Source organism: Rhagoletis zephyria, unplaced genomic scaffold, assembly GCF_001687245.7.
Source record: "Rhagoletis zephyria isolate East Lansing unplaced genomic scaffold, Rhagoletis_zephyria_1.1 Rzeph_scaffold_05337, whole genome shotgun sequence".
Lineage (NCBI taxonomy): Eukaryota > Metazoa > Arthropoda > Insecta > Diptera > Tephritidae > Rhagoletis > Rhagoletis zephyria.
In genome coordinates this window covers 24619-43265 of record NW_016162420.1, presented here as the reverse complement: position 1 = coordinate 43265, position 18647 = coordinate 24619, and the positions used below count along the sequence as shown (strand labels likewise).

General features: G+C 41.4%; 1 protein-coding gene across 1 annotated transcript; it reads right to left on the bottom strand.

Moving 5' to 3' along the window:
* Positions 1–4216: 4216 nt before the first annotated feature.
* On the bottom strand, positions 4217–5607 carry LOC108371963 (uncharacterized; the record flags this gene model as incomplete). Its single annotated transcript, XM_017627580.1, has 2 exons — positions 5013–5607; positions 4217–4954 (listed from the first exon to the last, which is right to left on the bottom strand). Coding segments are annotated over exons 1-2 (1333 nt in total), but the record flags the coding sequence as incomplete, so codon positions are not given.
* Between the last annotated feature and the right edge of the window lie 13040 nt (positions 5608–18647).

Sequence of the window (18647 nt, the reverse complement as noted above, 5' to 3'; positions counted from 1 at the left end):
AGTAGTTTGTATTATACTACATACATACATATGTATGGGGACTAAACCATTGCCCCTTACACATTGAAAAAAGATAATAAAAGCTCTCAAAAAAGCAAAATTGCTACAGCGATAAAAGGGTTTGAAAACCCGCATATATTCAAATCCGCATATAATGATACCTTAGTGTATAAGTTGAAATTTTATAACAAATTATTGAACATTAAAAAAATTATTCCTAAATAGGTATGTATGCACATATGTGCCTACCTAGTAGATAAAACTGGTCAAAATAGCATGCATCTATTCTTCTGTGCATGAAAATATATACATAAATACATACATATGTGTATTTATGTATGTATATACATATCAGCATGTGTGTACAATCCTTTACTCGAAATTCTTAGTTAATGCAATTTTTATCCCATACATTTTTGCTGACCAAACAACCCGTTTGCCTGTCTAATCTGCTTGCCTCATTTGCCTCGCTCGTTTACACGCCTCATTTGCTTCGCTCGTTTACTCGTCTCGGTCGTCTGCTGCTGCAAATGAGTGCCTCGTTCGTTTACTCGCCTCGCTCGTCTGCTGCTGCAAAAGAGTGCCTCGCTCGCAACGACGTCCTTGCGAGGGCAGAGCTAATGAGGCCCTCGTTTGCTTGCCGCTCTACTCTTGCGCTGCCCTCGTTTGCTTACTCGCTCGCTGGCTGCTCAGCGCGGGCGCTCGTTCTTAACGAGTGCTCGTTTGCAAACAGCCTCGCTTGTTGCTCGTGAGTTGCGCAAATTCAGAGTAAACTAACGAGCGAGCGAGGGGCTAAAATGAGGCAAATCCGAACCCTGGCTGCAGGGTTTCCCCATATGTTAATTTATGGAAATAAAGATAGTATCGTTAAATATGAAATATTTAAGTAAATATGTATATATAACAACAAAAGGTCTCTTCAGCTTCAACAAAAGCTCACTAACACACCAAACTTATAGTTAGGATCTTCTTTCTACTCCAATTTTAAATTTGCAATGCACCTTGTGCTTACAATTTAATCAAAAAGCTCAGGAATTGCAAAAAAAATATTCTTCGAATAAACTAAAGTATTGGAAACTATTATGATTTATCGAAACTTTAGTTTCCTGTGTATATGCATATGGGTGTATATGGTACGAGAGGTTGGTGTGAAAACGGTTGGCGGTTTTCGTGAGTATCCATGACTAGTAGCGTAAGTACAATTGTTTGGGTCCAATGTCTGTGTCGCTACCTTCCCCCATCATCTTTCCAGCTCGCCTCAGTAGAGAAAAGGCCTGAACCTTCATCCCTGGAAGCGTTGGCGGTTACTTTAAACTACCCCACACCCCCTTACAAGTACATGGTGGTCACACAGCAGGTCTGTAGAAGCCATGTCTTCCAATGCAATTAAAAATATCGAAAACAAACTAACAAAACTAAAATTATCACCACGATCTGATCACCAGGAGTCTCTTTAACTACTCGTTAGGAGTTCATCAAGGCGCGCCTTGATGCCAAACGCGCAGTACCCCCCATTGCTGTATCACATTTGCGGTTGACCTAAGTCATAGCTAAGCTGGTATTAGGAAACCTAATCAGTCCGAAGTAGAAGGAAACGAGGGAAATGAAAAAGAATTGCATGTGATAAATAAAGTTTAAAGGGCAGGAAAGCTCTTGAAAGGGAAAGATGTAGTGAAAAAACGAGTATTCGAAGATACGATTGGGTTATAAAAAAAACCCCGTTGGGCGCCCTTTGTTATGTCTGCTTGGTCTGGAAGGAAGTCGTGGCGGGACAGGCATGGTGGTAGCCGGGCTTGAGCTCGTCGGTCTATGGCGTGGTTCTTGCCACCACTCCCAACCTACAGCCATCAACAAAACTTTCATGCCTTGAAACCGTGGACATGAAAGGGGGAGAGGATAGAATACAAAGCGGTAGAAAACAGTCCGGTCAGGGGAACTATCCCGCCCCGTCTGTTTTTATAGCACAAACAGCCTTGGACACCTCTGTGGCTCCGTACGCGAGAGTGGAGTCCCCTATCCTGAGTTGGTCCGCCAGTCAAATAGTCTCGTCGTCATTGCGTTACAATAGTCACAGTTACGAACCCATCCCTAGCCAAGTTGCCCCGAGGGCGACACCCATACCGACCACAAGAAAACTAATGCCTCATATTACTATCTGCCATATCTCAACCAAAAACTAAATAAATGAATCCTATAAACATAGGTTATATTTATCTTCTTCTTTATCCTTTATTTAGTGAACTACCATGCATAATTCCTCACACACCCGCAGCCGCGCGATCACGTTGGGCAAACACAACCAGCGAAAGCGTGTGAATTGCAAGGTAGATATGCGCATCTGATCAATTGGGAAATACAAAAGCATGAGAACTGCAACATAAGCAGAATTGGTTAGGCTAAAAAGTTAGTTGGTAGGAATATTGAATTGTTAAGTTCAGTCTATATTTTGGTGGTGCATTGAGCACAAGATAAGTTTACTTTTATAACAAAATTGAGTGGTGCATTGAGTACACAATAAGTTTACTTTTATAACATAAATTGGTTGTGCATTAGCACACAATAAAATTACTTGTATAACGTTGTGAAATCGTTGTTTGAATTTGGTCTTCGGTGAACGGTTGGTTCACGACAACTTTAATTTTTTAATTAACCTCGCTCACTGAGACTTAACTGGCGCCCGAGTATTCAGTGGAAAAAACTTTAAGGAAAAAACTTTGCACTTAATTGTGTTCATAAGAAAAACGACAAAAATCATACTAAATCACTAAATAAAGGATAAAGAGAGAAGAAGATAAACAGAAGCTGTATGCGAAAATGAAAAGATCGTTTATGATATGTTATACGCACCAAAAGCGAATGAGGGACTTTATTTTATTGGAAGTGCCCTTTATAGCAGCCGTTGAATATTTTCCAAACGATATAGTGGCGTGATTTCCTAACGCTATGTATTTTGCAAAACAATTGTGTGTATGTAAGATGTACAAAAGAGAGTGTGAAAATTAAACGTCAAATGCTTATGCTTAAGGGGATGGCTCATGGTACGACTTGTTAGTCCGACTTAATCTTGTACACCCTCCAAGGCTGAGTCCTGTGGACTTAGTATGCCTTCATCAGCCTCAAGAATACGGCATATTCGTTAGATTGGGCGCTGGCAGTGATGCTTTACGGTGCAGTCCTCGGTCAAAAGTGCTATATTCGATGGTATTCGCCAGCGGGATGGGGGAAGATGCTCCTGCTGGATAGCCACGATGTCACCAACTCGAACATTGGGTTTCGGTCTTGCCCAATTATTTCGAGCCTGCAGTTGCACCAAATACTCTTCCTTCCAGCGGTGCCAAAAATGTTGCAGCATGCATTGAAGTCGCTGATAGTATTTAAGACGATTATCTGGAGCCTATATAACGGCGGGTTCTGGACGGGAGTTCAAAGGTCGGCCGATGAGAAAACTGCCAGGCGTCAGTGCGAGACCACCATCAGGATCATCGTGGAGCGCAATTATGGGTCTTGAGTTGAGGCAGGCCTCAATGCGCACCAGCAGGGTACTAAGTTGATTAAACGTAAGTACGCTGTCTCCCACTACCCGTTTCAAGTGCTTCTTCGCCGAACGCACTGCCGCCTCCCATAAGCATCCTTGATGGGGCGCGGCTGGAGTGATAAAGTGCCAGCGAACCCCAGCATCAGACAGTTCTTGTTGTGCGTAGATACTTATCCATTCCGAAAGTTCGGATTGGAGTTGGCGGTTTGCACCTACAAATTGTGTGCCGTTGTCACTGTAAAGGTTNGTCTTCTGCCAACTCTATGTGCACTGCCCGTGTGCACATCCAGACGAAAATCGCGGCATACGTCTTGGTGGTAGCGAAGGAACGTTTGCCACCATGGCGGACCAGGAACGGCCCGGCGTAATCTAGCCCGGTATTAGAGAACGGGGGTGCCACTAAAACTCGATAACGGGGAAGATCAGCCATTTGTTGTTATTGCATGACTTGTTGCTGCAGCTTGCAGGTTCTACATCGATGTATGCAGCTCTTGACCAGGACTCGTGCGTGCACGATCCACAATTCTCGTCGTAAATATTGTAACATCTCTCTTATACCACCGTGCATGGTCATGCTGTGAGCATTTGTGTCTAATAGAGGATTGAGCGGAAGCAACTTACTCGAGGTCGGGACACTGTAAGAAGCTCGTAAAATATTTATCTCTGAAGCGTAAAAATTACGTTGTGCTTCGCGACCGTGGAGTATGAATGCTTGCTGGATTTCATTAGCCGTGATGACTGGCGTGTGCCAGTGCGATTTGCCAGCAGGTCGAAAGCGCAGAACATAGGCGGTGGTATGTAACACTCGTTGAATAGTGCTGAAACGTTCGACTAGTGGGATGAATGTTGAGTTGGAACCCAAGCCAATCCGTACTTGTAACCTTGGAGTCGTCAGGGTGCAGAGATGAGCCCGAACCACACGCAGTTCGGCATCATGCTCTTGCTGTTGCTTATCATCGAGTTGTCGCAGTTGTCCGCAGTAAAAATTTTGGTCGTAGATGACTTCTGGCCCCTTCCACCAAAGGGATAAACTACTTAGGGCTTGTGGCGTTATGCCGCGACTGGCGCAATCGGCGGGATTATCCTTAGTTCGTATATGATGGCAATGTGAAATACTGGAATGCTGCTGGATGTAAGCAACCCGATTCGACACATACTGCATCAGATTGCTTGGTGACTTACGAATCCAAGAGAGAACTATGCTAGAGTCGCTCCAATACATGCATTGGTCTTGGCTGAGCTGAAGAACTTCTCGAGCATTCACCATCGTAGTAACCAGCAGGTGTGCAGCGCATAACTCCAACCTGGGAATGGTTATAGCTTTCAGTGGACTAACCTTCGTTCGCGCAGTCACCAGCTCGGACTGTCCCATCAGTGTCAATACTTCGAGCATAAATGACGGCTGCATATGCCCTTTCGCTGGAGTCGCAAAACCCATATAGCGTTCTAATGGCAGACTTCGCCATTCCGATCCAACGAGGTATGCGGAGCTCCGCGACGGCTGGTATAGCGCTTCGAAATTTAAGCCATTTCTCGCGGAGTTGGGGTGGTAGAGGTGTGTCCCAATCGATCTTAGCCGCCCATGTCAACTGCATCAATATCTTAGCCTTCACTGATACCGGCGCCAAGAGTCCCAGGGGGTCAAAGATTTTAGCCACTTCGCTCAACACCTGTCGTTTAGTAGCAACTGGGATGATTGCGTCTAATCGTACTTGGAAAAAAAGCTCGCCAGTAATCGGAGCCCAGTGCAGGCCCAACACTTTCGCATCAGTTGCCCCTAAATTTAGCTCTGAACTTGACGACCCTAAGCCACATGTGAAAAGAACATCTGCCGCGTTCGAGTTCCACTTGCAAAGTCTAAACCGACCATGTTGCAATATTGTTGTGATGTCTCTAGCTAAGGTGGCAGCTTCCGATGGGGTATCCATGCTATCAAGAAGGTCATCCATATAGAAATAACTCAGAATACTATCTCGGGCCTGTGCCGCTCGAGCCTCATCAGGAACCGCTGATTGGTTTTCATTGGCACACTGCTGCAAGACGCGTGCCGCATTGAAAGGACTGCAAGCCATACCGTAAGTTAACGTCGTTAACTGATACACACCGAGAGGATCACTTGGGCTTTCCCGCCAGAAAATTTGCTGCCAACATCTATGTCTGGAATCAACTTCGATCTGCCGAAACATCTTCTCGATGTCAACAGTGATAGCTATACGGAAACGACGGTACCGGAGAAGAATGGGGGCAAGTGGATCCTGGATGGGTGGACCAACTAGCTGAGGAACGTTTAAGGAAACGCATGAACTGAATATATTTGTTACGTAGCTCATCATCATTACTCAAGCGGCGCTCAAGATGGAGGAATTGGTTAAATGCCTTGACATATGAATTGCCAAGAGCTGATGCATTCGGTGAAAATGAGATTTGTACTACGTATCGGCCATCGCTCTTGCGCGATACCGTTTTACAAAAAATCTCTTCGCTAAGGTCGTCAACAGCTGGGGGTCGGCAAACCTCCTCCAGCTCCCAGAAACGTTGCAGTATCTGATCTATTCGCTCCTCTTCCGCGGCGAATTTCGGTAACGCGCGTAAAGTTGGAAGCGACTTACAGCGTGGGAACGCAGGTCCGCAAATGTCCCACCCCAGACGGGTGGACAGGGTGCACGGCTCTTTAGACCCACCAGAACATGCCCCAAATGTCCGCTCCAATGAGAACATCGATGCCCCCTGGAGTGTGAAACGTGGGATCGGCTAGTGGTATGTCTTGCAAATGTTGACAGTGGTTAATGTCTATTGGCGACGCAGGAATCTCCGAAGTTATTTGTGGTAGGATATGAGCTTCAAAGGTGCACTCAAACGTGGCATCGCGGTATTAGCGCATCACCAGAGTCGCCTGGCCACGCGACGAAGTCACCCTCTGAGAGCCAATTCCTTCTACCGTAAGCGTGTCCTCTGTGGAGACCCAAGTGGTTGAAAAATCGTTCTGTAATGAAGCTTCCCCCACCTTGTCTAAAAGTGGAGCTCTAGCTGTGGCCAGAAGGACGATCCCCTCAGATTGCGCCAGGAGAGACTGCACCGCATCTATGCGAGGAAAAACCTGTGACGTAATGGCGCCGACAGATATTTCAAATGCGGGGGCTGGTCGAGTTGCCGCGCTGGTGGTTGCAGGTAACTTCTCGTTGCATGAAGAAGCCTTACAAAGCAAGGTGTTGTGTTTCAGTTTGCAGTTGTGGCAGGTTCCTGAGCTGCACCCTCGAGCCGAGTGGCTAGTTCCGAGACAATTATAGCATAAAGATGCTTGCCACACCAGGTTCAAACGTTGATCTACAGTCAGTGCTCGAAATTGTGGACATCTTGACAGGCGATGTGGTTCCGCGCACCGTGGACAGGCCAGCGACGATTTCATGGTTGCGTTCGGAGACTTCGGGGTAACTACATGTGATTGTGCCATACGACGCGCTGTTGACGGTCGTAGTGACACATTAGGGTTGCATCTCAGAGTATCCGCGTAAGTTTCGATCTCCTCTAGCATTCTCTGCAGATTAGGTAATGTTTCGGCGTGGTTTAAAACCGTCCAGTGTGAGACAGCCGGAGTTGGTAGTTTGCGGAGGACTATGAGATAAACGATGGCATCCCATTGGTCTGTTGGCAGACCCATCACGTTCAGGGCACGTAAAGTACTGCGCACCACATCGATAACGTTGCGCTGCGTTAGAACTGGATGTTTCGGAAAGTCTAATAGCCTATACACGTGCGACTCAACCAAGCGCTGAGGATTATCATATCGCCTTTTCAACTCGGCCCATAGCTGGCTGTAGCCCCCGTGTCTACTCCACCAATCATGGGTACTGCCTGAGCGTCAACACATTGCCTCAATCGACTGAGTTTATAGCTGTCGTCAAGATCGGTGCGATTGTACACCAATGATTCGAAAATGTCTTTAAACATCAACCAGTTTTCCGGTTGACCATCAAATGCTGGGATCTTGACCGGATCCAAACGGTGCTCTGATTGGCACCGCACGGACACAGCATTCGACGGAGTGGTTACAGCAGTTCGCATGCGTTGCAGTTTGGTAACGATACTACCGTGGACCCTCTCCACTTGAGCAAGTAACTTGTCGTGTGCCTCCAATTCATCTGGAGTCGCTTCGCCCACTAACGCCAGGTGATTTTCCAAAAAACGGTTGTAGTGTCCAGATAGCGTGCTAATGGTGTAATCAATCTGCACCGTATCGGGAGCATATCCCTCACCCTCGACCTCCGCCTTAATTCGTAAAATGGAGCTCCTTGCCGCAGTTCTCAAATTAATCGCTGCCATTATTCCGACGAATACCCTTTAATGGCTTGCAACGTTAGCACTTGGTCGCAATTGTCAGGTTCCTCACAGGAGGCACCAAAAACTGTATGCAAAAATGAAAAGATCGTTTATGATATATTATACGCACCAAAAGCGAATGAGGAACTTTATTTTATTGGAAGTGCCCTTTATAGCAGCCGCTGAATGTTTTCCAAACGGTATACTGGCGTGATTTCCTAACTCTATGTATTTTGCAAAACAATTGTATATATGTAAGATGTACAAAAGAGACTGTGAAAATTAAACGTCAATGCTTATGCTTAAGGGGATGGCTTCTTAGTCCGACTTAATCTTGTACAGAAGCTATGCTTATAGGATTAATTTATTTTGTTTTTGGTTGGGATATGGCAGATAGTAATATGAGGCATTAGTTTTCTTGTGGTCGGTATGGGTGTCGCCCTCGGGGCAACTTGGCTAGGGATGGGTTCGTAACTGTGACTATTGTAACGCAATAATGACGCTGGCGAGACTATTTGACTGACGGACCAATCCAGGCTAGGGGACTCAACTCTCGCGTACATAGCCACAGTGGGGTCCAAGGCTATTTGTGCTACAAAAACAGATGGGGTGGGATGGCTCCCCCTGACCGGACTGTTTTCTACCGCTTTGTATTCTATCCTCTTTTCATGTCCACGGTTTGAATAACCCAATAATATCTTTGAATACTCCTTTTTTCATTACATCTTTCACTTTCAAGAGCTTTCCTGCCCTTTAAACTTTATTTATCACCAGTGATCGGACTTATACAACATTGTGGTAGATCTGCCACTTTTTTGAGCATCTACCGCATCTTCCACTCAAGGTCTGAAATCTACCACATCTTCGTGTTTTTGGGTAGTTTTATTTTTACTTAATTTTTACTTATTTTTCTTAATTTTAAGAGCGAAAATTGTCCAACACTAAACTCTATATGATAACAAGAATGATATAATACAAGATTCCGCATTCCCGACGACGATGAAATTTCTCAAGTAAAAGTAAACAAAGCCGAATGGGAGGGTAAAATAAACTGTAAAATAGTAAATTTTTTCAGTAATAAATTTTTTTTGTGTTAAATTAGAAAATATATTTTTTATAAAAAGAATAAAAAGCGAAAATATTAAAAAAAACTGCAGTTTTTGTGAAAGTATTAGCAAATTTAATTGCATCTAAGGTTTCTGAGGCGTTGTTTACGTTTACTTGAGAATTGCCATTGAAGCTGGCAGCACTCCGCAAGGTTGCAGAAATCTCTTAAAATATGTTCTAAAAATATCTTAATATGGAAGGAACTGATTTACACTGTCAGGGCAAAAAATTGCCAAAACTCAACGCAATTTTTAGCAACTTCCATCTTTAATTATTTTATACTAAAATAACCTTTTTTTAGAGTCTAATTAAAAAGTTTACCACTAAGGTGAAACCTTGCAGAGTTTTTTTAATTTTTGTACAAAGTTTAATGAGTTTAAAGTAACCGGCAACGCTTCCAGGGATGGATGTTCAGGCCCTTTCTCTACTGTGGCGTGCTGGAAAGAAGATGGGGAAAGTTAGCGACACAGACATTGACCGGAACAATTGTACTTACGCTTCGTCATGGATACTCACGAAATCCGCCAACCGTTTTCACAACAGCCTCTCGTACCATATACACCCATAAGTATATACACAGGAAACGAAAGTTTCGATAAATCCTAATAGTTTCCAATACTTAAGTTTATTCGAAGAATATTTTTTTTGCAATTACTGAGCTTTTTGATTGAATTGTAAGCACAAGGTGCATTTCAAATTGGAGTATCCTAACTATAAGTTTGGTGTGTTATTGAGCTTTTGTTGAAACTGAAGAGACCTTTTTTTGTTATATATACTTACATACTTACTTATATATTTCATATTTAACGATACTATCTTTATTTCCATAAATTACATTTATTCCTTTTAATAATTTACTGATAGCTCATACATACCTTCGATCATAAGATACATGTAAGTTTGAAGTTGAACCAATCCAATTGAATTGATCGAAGGGGTGAAATAATAAGCAAATCTTTTAAATTTATATATCCCATTTTTATACAAATTCCCGGTACTGTTGAGAAATTGGAAGCCACATGTTTATATATATATTCTTTTATTTGTACATCTCAACCGTTTGTAAAACAAAAATCCTTTAGAGGTGGTAGGTTGTTGAGTTAATTTTTGAGTTGTCTATGGTGAATGGAGAATCCCAAGGACACTAAAGAGGTATCACGAGCGAGATTAGGCATTTTTCCAAGCAATAGACCTGTGACCCGTAGTTTAACAAGGGATTTGGGAAATCAGGTGGTGGGTTCCCTCCTAACGCAGATAGATACAAGCATAGAATATCCAGTAGATTTTGTGCATGTTGGCTATTTGAATCGGTGCACTGCTAGGATCTTTGGACAACATCAAGCACGAGGAGTCGTTTCCCAAACTACTAACGTAGTAAATAGAGCAGAAAGTTCCCTAAGCTTCTCCAGGAAATTGGATCGCGTCCTGGTGATGTCTGAGCCTTCAGAACAACGTGAGATTTTAGAGGGGGCGGTAGGAGGAGAAATGCAGGAGTCCACAGAAGGCGCGGGTACAGAACTTGTACAACCTTGTGACAGAATGGATAAGACGAGTCAAATGATGGCGGTGTTGATGCAACAAAATGCGGTCATGGCGGAGTGCATGAACGAAGTGCGGAAAATGCGGACGGACGTATCGCAGTTAAGCAATCGGGAGGCACATGTAGAAGCCTCAATGCATGCACCACCAATAACACCACAAGCGGCGTCGACATCCACGCCGGTCCTGCAGGGAAGAAACGAAAACGGAGGTATACGAGAGGATAGAGGTAGAGCAGGTCGCGAAAGCACACGGTGCGGAGAAAGGAAAAGTTAGTTCGACACCTAAAGTTCGATGGTTCTAACAAAAGCATGACGATGGAAACTTTTATCTTCCGGTTAGAGCGTATGCGAGTACAGTATCAGCTATCTTTTGAGGAACTCCTATCTGATTTTCATTGCCTAGTCACAGGCCATGCACTTAAATGGTATTGGCAAGGCTTAGAGGACCACGCTGATGACAATACTTTCAACTATTTTCAGCTAAAGGCGGAGCTGCTAGCCCAATATAAATCGGCAGAGTCTGATTATGAAGTTATCCGCGAGATAAGGAAACAAAACAAGATCCGCAAGAAAGTTTTGATGATTTCTATGCGGATGTTCATGGTCAGATCCACCTAAGAAAGAAAATTCCCGAGGAGGAATTGGTAAAAATCATTAAGGGAAACCTTAACCCCTACTTGACCAACCTCACCTTCCCCACCAAAATGGAAACTTTGGCCGATTAAAAATATGAATGCAAGCGAGCTGAGAAGCTAATCAAGGAAAATCGGTCCAGGGATACAGCGGTTAGTGAGCAAGGGAACTGCGATAGGGGCTGCTCAGATGAGTGGAGGACCGAAGGTGAAGCAGAAGTTAGTGCAATAAATAGGGAAAATAGAGGCCAGTTGGGGACCCACAAGAATACCTCGTATAACGCTACAAACCGTGGTCTGTCCGAACCCAATCCTACATCCTTCAACCCTACTCCTAATGTTAGTCATATGTCTAATGTCAGTAAGAGTGTCAATAGTGAACCCGAATCCCCCGGAACCATAAATAACAGTGAGAATAATAATGCTGGAATTAGAATTCTAAAGCGCGAAAGCGACCAAGTAGATTAGAAAATGAATAAAAATAAGAGTGGAAGTGATAATAAGACCTCAGGAGTTAGTTTACACTTGCGAAAAATAAGATACGACGAAGCCAGAAGAAACATATTTATGGAAGGAATTGAAGAGAAACGTAGGTCTAGGAATTATAAAAAAATACAAAATGCAAAATGCAAAAGGCATGAAGTCCTAGCATTACTCGATTCTGGGGCATGTGCTAGCTGCCTTGGAAAGGATGCGATGAAAATCCTAGAGGGAAGAGAGGGAGACATGTTGAAAATATCTGGCCAAAACATCCGCACCGCCATTGGAGCAGAAACGCCAGTAGTAGGGGTGATTTTGGAGGGCATTTGACAAGAGTGTGATAAGCAGAAGTGTGAATAATTCTGGTTGTAAGAGGGTTGTATAAGAGCTCGTACCCTCCGAGGGTGACCCCACCTTTGAAGCGGTGCAACACATGCTGTCTGAAACACAAAACCAAAGATTAGAAAGGGTTAAGGCGCGATTCCCATCTTTTGTCGTATTGGGCTTGAGCCGCACCGATGTTGAAGAACATTCAATCGAGGTAGTTGATGAGAGAACCCCGGTCAAGCAGAGACACTACCCCATCTCACCGGCCGTACAGAATTTGGTGTTCGCAGAGTTAGACCGAATGCGGGAAATGGGGGTTGTAGAGGAGAGCAGTAGCAGCTGGAGCTCTCCTGTATCTCTTGTGATAAAGGTAACTAAGAACAGGCTTTGTTTAGATGCTAGAAAGGTGAACGAACGCACCATTAAAGATGCTTATCCACTACCTCACATCGATGGCATTCTTAGTGGTTTACAAAATACCCGCTTCATTTCAGCAATCGACCTAAAGGACGCTTTCTGGCAAATCCCCCTAGACCCTAAATCGAAGGAGAAGACACTTTCACTTTTCCTGGTAGACCCTTGTACCAATTCACTGTGATGCTTTTCGGTTTGTGTAATGCTGCCCAGCGTATGTGTGGTCTTATGGACAAAGTTATCCCAGCGGCTTTACGAGAATCTGTGTTTGTTTATCTTGACGACTTGTTAGTGTGTTCCGTAGATTTTGTTTCGCATATGTCACTATTGGAAAAGGTCGCCAAGTGCTTGCGTGACGTCAAACTTACCATTAATGTCGAAAAAGTAGGTTCTGCTACCGCGAGGTACGATACTATGGTTATGTTGCGGGGGATGGTTGTATCCGCACTGATGGGGACAAGATAGCAGCCGTTCGCGACTTCCCGCTACCAAAAAGCCCGAAACAGCGCAGGCGATTCCTGGGGATGTCCGGCTGGTATAGGCACTTCATTCATAACTACGCCACCATAGCAGCACCCCTACATGAGTGTCTAACGAAGGAAAAAATAAGGAAATTCGAAATGACAGGTGAGGCGATTAAGACCTTTGCAACGCTTAAACAAAGTTTAATCTCAGAGCCAGTTCTGGTACACCCGGAATTCAAAAACGATTTTATATACAATGTGACTGACGGGGTAGGGGGGTACTTTTCCAACTGGACACAGACGGTGAAGAAAGGCTTATTGCATACATGTCAGCTAAGTTAAATAAGGCCCAGCGGAACTATAGCGTGAGCTGGAATGTTATGCGGCAGTACTAAACGTGAAACGATTTCGTGCATACGTAGAAGGACTGCTTTTTACGGTCATCACTGACCACATAAACCTCAAATGGTTGATGCAACAAAAATAACTGAGTGGACGGCTACTAGCACGGTTACAGGCGTTTAATTTTGATATCCAGGACCGTAGAGGCGCACAAAGTGCAAAGTTCAAACAAAGCATGTGAGATATGTAAAACGAGTAAGACGCAAAATGTTTTCAAAAGGCCAATGATGGGTCAACACTGAGCGGCCTTTCCAACGTCTATATGTCGACTTTATGGAAATGTGTTTGTGTTTGTTTGTTTGGATCATTTTTCGAAGTTCGTGTTTTTAAAACCGATGCGGCTGGCAACAGTAGACAATGTTGTACAATTTTTAGAAAGGGAAGGGTTTCATGTCTTTGCGATCCTGTAAGCAGTTTATTGCAAACAATTTTGGGACCTTATTACAAAGGTATGGTGTGAGGCATATTAGAACTGTCTTCTACTCTCCACAAGCTAATGAAGCTGAGCGCGTAAATATGCCAGTCCTCCAAATGCTCTGTTCCTACTTGGGCCAGAACCAGAAGAATTGGGATCAACACTTAAGTGATACGGCATTTGCGCTAAGAAGTGCGGTGCATGCGGCGACAGGCGAATCACTGTAATACTATACAGTTTTCGGACTACCCATGGTTCAACACGGCGCAGCGTACCCGATTCTTAGGCACCTGGGATCCATTAAAGATGCAGAATGTTTGTTAGAATTAGGCTTAGATAAACAGCAGCTTTTTTGAAATAAAGTGTTTGACGAGCTAAATCGAGCACATAACTAGAATAGGAGAATAGCACCCAGGTTCGGTCCCCCCTCCGAGCGATCCCAAACAATTTTATTTGTTTTTTTTTTTATTTTTATTTTACCATAAATATTATTTATGCAAGAATCTATTTAATCGACCTTTAGTTATTGATGTTTTTTCTGGTTTCTTTTCGAGCCTGAGGTCAAGTTTTTATTTTTGNACTAGAATAGGAGAATAGCACCCAGGTTCGGTCCCCACTCCGAGCGATCCCAAACAATTTTATTTGTTTTTTTTTTTATTTTTATTTTACCATAAATATTATTTATGCAAGAATCTATTTAATCGACCTTTAGTTATTGATGTTTTTTCTGGTTTCTTTTCGAGCCTGAGGTCAAGTTTTTATTTTTGTTTTACAAGTGTCCGATATTTCGGCTCTCAACGAAAGCCATCTTCAGGGACTCTAAATACAAAAACACTTAGAATACAACAAATTTCAACAAAAAGGCAAATCGACTTACATTAAAAGAAAAACTTAAAAGCAAAACTATCATAAAGCACAAAAGGTCAAAGAAAATATAAATTATTTTTGCGTAGATGATTTCATCCTATGCTGTCAAGTGGCTGGACTTCGACTGATTTTGGTTTGTATTCTTTTTGTTTTATCGATCAGGTGTCTGTAAGCATGAGCGACGTTCTCTGTGTCCGTTTTGTAATTTATTCTTAATTCTGTCGGTGTGTTAGTTATATGTAGCATTTCTATCGTCATTCTCTTGTTGTAATTGCTCTCCTTTTGCAATATGCTAACGTTATCAAAATTTGGAGAATGTGAGAGTTCTGCACAGTGTGCCGACGGTGCTGTTTGTTGTGTGTTTCCATTATTGCGCGATCTTAGATTTGATTTGTGTCCACTAATCTTAGTTTTTAAATTATTTTTTGGCGTTCCAACGTAGATTTTTTCACGTTTGTTTTGCGTATTTCCATTACATGTTATGCTATGTATTACATTATTTTGGTCTGTTTTGTCAATTTTGCTTTTTTTGTTGCTGTATAGTTTTTTAAGTGTATTGTCCATTCTGTATGCAATTTAATATTTTGCTTTGTCATAGAATTTAATTTTTGCCATTCTGTCTGCCACTTTTGGCACGTAGGTCATCAACTTCCATATTTTAGGCTGTTCTTTGTTGTCCTTGTTATGATTATGTTGTCCATAGTATTTATGTAGTAGCTTTTTGATGGCCTGTTGTGGAAAACTATTCATGGTTAGTATTTTGGAGATGATTTCGTTGTTACTTCTGTGAAACATTGGGTCGCTTATTGTGAGTACTCGTCTGATAAAGTTGGATGCCGTGTTGAATATCATGTTTTTTGGATGTTTTGAAAAATAGTTCATTAGTCGTCCGGACGCAGTGGGTTTTTGATACCAATTCATTTTAATTACGTTGTTAGTCCTTGTGAGTTGAGCATCTAAATACGGTAATCGGTTTTCATGTTCTTCTTACTTCGCGAATTTAATATTTTTGTGACAGCTGTTAAATGCTTCTAGTTTTACGTCCACCTGGTCCTTTTTGATGATGGCAAATATATCGTCAACATATTTGGTTATTAGCCTGGGTTTGGTTGTAAATTTTTTCATACATTCTTCCAGTAGGTCCTCCATCATTATGTCTGCAATTATTGGTGAAAGTGGCGATCCCATAGGTAGTCCTTTTTGTTGCGTGTAGACTCGATCCTTATATTTGAAGTAAAGGGTGTCCTTTATACAAAATTTCAGGCTGTTTATGAAAAATTCCTTCTTCCATTTGGTAGATTCTTCTATATCGTCCCATTTATGTTCGATGATCCTGAGAGCGTAGTCCACAGGTACGCTTGGAAACAGAGAAACTACATCGAAGGATATCATTATCTCGTCGTCGTCTATTGGTCTGATATTCTATTTCTGAAAACTATGGAGTCTTTAACGTTGTATACCGATTTTTCTGTAAGTTTTTTTCGCGTGTTTGCCAGGAATTTGCATAACTTATTGGCAGGTGCGTCTATATTTGAGCAGATAGGTCTTAGTGGTGTATCCAGTTTGTGGATTTTCGGTAGTCCATAAATGCGGGGGCTCTTGCAGTTGTTGATTTCAATTTGTACTTTTCGCTATTGTTGATGATGTTCTGTGTCGCCATTTTGTCTATGATATCGTTGGATTTTTTAGTAATGTTGCCGTTGGATCTTTCAATGTTCTTTTATATGTCATCATATCATTAACGATGTTTTTCATTTTCTTGTCGTAATCCTCTTCGTCCATCGCTCAGGGATATTTCCTTTGTCCGCATCCAAAATTAATATATTTTTATTTTGGTTCAAAAATTTTTGAGTTCGCTCCACTGCCCTTGTTATGAATTTTTCAGTTTTGTCCCACTGTCTTTTGTTTATTTCATTGTCAAGTATGATTGCCACTCTTGTTCTCGCGATTTCTTGCTCTTCTTTTTCTTTAATTGTCTGTATGCAGTCCTCACTGTCAGCTATTATGTTGAATATTGGAAAATCTTGCTGCTTAAATGGTAGTGCGAATTTTGGGCCTAATGAGAGCGCCAATTTTGCATATTCTGGTATTTCGATGTTTGTATGGTTGGAGAACCAGTTGTTATTGTATATGATGTTAGTGTTATTGTTGTTTTTCTCTTTCAGTTTGTCAAATTTCTCTCTCAACAATTGTTTCGTTTTAGTCTCATACGCTTTACTTCTTATTTCTTCGTTGCTTAACAGCTGATCCATTTCTTCCTCGGTTAGGTATTGCTTAATGCTGTTTTGGTTTATATGGCTTTCCCTTTGGCAGGTTTTCATCATTATGTGTTTCTCTTGTATAATTAAGTTCATCATAATNATATTATTTTATTTTATTTTATTTCATTAAATTTTGTTTTGTTGTCTTTTTTTTTGTTTATGGTATTACATATATTTATTTCGTTATTAATAAAATTTGTTGGAGTTTAATTTTAATTAAAAAGCCAGAACAACTATAATTAAATAAAATAATAATATTTAATAGAACAAAAAAAGAGGTAAAAGAAAAGTTCCTTGTCAGTGGGATTCGAACCCACGACTTCCCGGCTTGCTAATTCCGCGATCCTACAGCGGACACAGGGTNTTTTTTAATGCTGGTATGTTTGTCGATTGTTCTTTGATATTTGTTGATATCTTTGGAGATCCCTTGCATTTATGCTTTATATGTTGGTATACCATTGTTGTTATTAGTATTTTTTCACGGCCGTGCTCTCCATTGAACTTATATATGCAAGAATTTATTTAATCGACCTTTAGTTGTAGATGTTTTTTCTGGTTTCTTTTCGAGCCTGAGGTCAAGTTTTTATTTTTGTTTTACAAGTGTCCGATATTTCGGCTCTCAACGAAAGCCATCTTCAGGGACTCTAAATACAAAAACACTTAGAATACAACAAATTTCAACAAAAAGGCAAATCGACTTACATTAAAAGAAAAAAGAAAAACTTAAAAGCAAAACTAACATAAAGCACAAAAGGTCAAAGAAAATATAAATTATTTTTGCGTAGATGATTTCATCCTATGCTGCCAAGTGGCTGGACTTCGACTGATTTTGGTTTGTATTTTTTTTTGTCTTATCGATCAGGTGTCTGTACGCGTGAGCGACGTTCTCTGTGTCCGTTTTGTAATTTATTCTTAATTCTGTCGGTGTGTTGGTTATATGTAGCATTTCTATCGTCAGTCTCTTGTTGTAATTGCTCTCCTTATGCAATATGCTAACGTTATCAAAATTTGGAGAATGTGAGAGTTCTGCACAGTGGGCCGATAGTGCTGTTTGTTGTGTGTTTCCATTATTGCGCGATCTTACATTTGTTGTATTCTTTTGTTTGTTTTGTTTTTGTATTTAGAGTCCCTGAAGACGGCTTTCGTTGAGAGCCGAAATATCGGACGCTTGTAAAACAAAAATAAAAACTTGACCTCAGGCTCGAAAAGAAACCAGAAAAAAAAAATATTATTTTATTTTATTTTATTTCATTAAATTTTGTTTTGTTGTCTTTTTTTTTGTTTATGGTATTACATATATTTATTTCGTTATTAATAAAATTTGTTGGAGTTTAATTTTAATTAAAAAGCCAGAACAACTATAATTAAATAAAATAATAATATTTAATAGAACAAAAAAAGAGGTAAAAGAAAAGTTCCTTGTCAGTGGGATTCGAACCCACGACTTCCCGGCTTGCTAATTCCGCGATCCTACAGCGGACACAGGGTGAACTAATTAAAGTACTCATATTTCTATATATTGCCGGGTAAATTTTTTCTCTTCATATGGATAGCACTGTTCTCTCTCATCTTAACAAAAAGCTGTTTCCAAGATGACTATGATTAACATAACTTAAAACTCTATTCTAATTTTAAAACTGTATTTTAATAAGAATGAGTTTTAGCTTGCAACTATGACTATGGGCCACTGACTTCAAAATTGGCCAAGTGGTATACCGCCGTAATTTTAGACAGAGTTCGCTAGTTGATAATTACAACGCTAAACTGGCACCTAATACATTCTATGTGTCGTACTTCGAAGAATTGGAAACTCACTGTATGAATTAGACGATTCCTCGGGGAAAAAATTAGGCGTATACGATGCCAAGGACATGTTTGTAGCTTA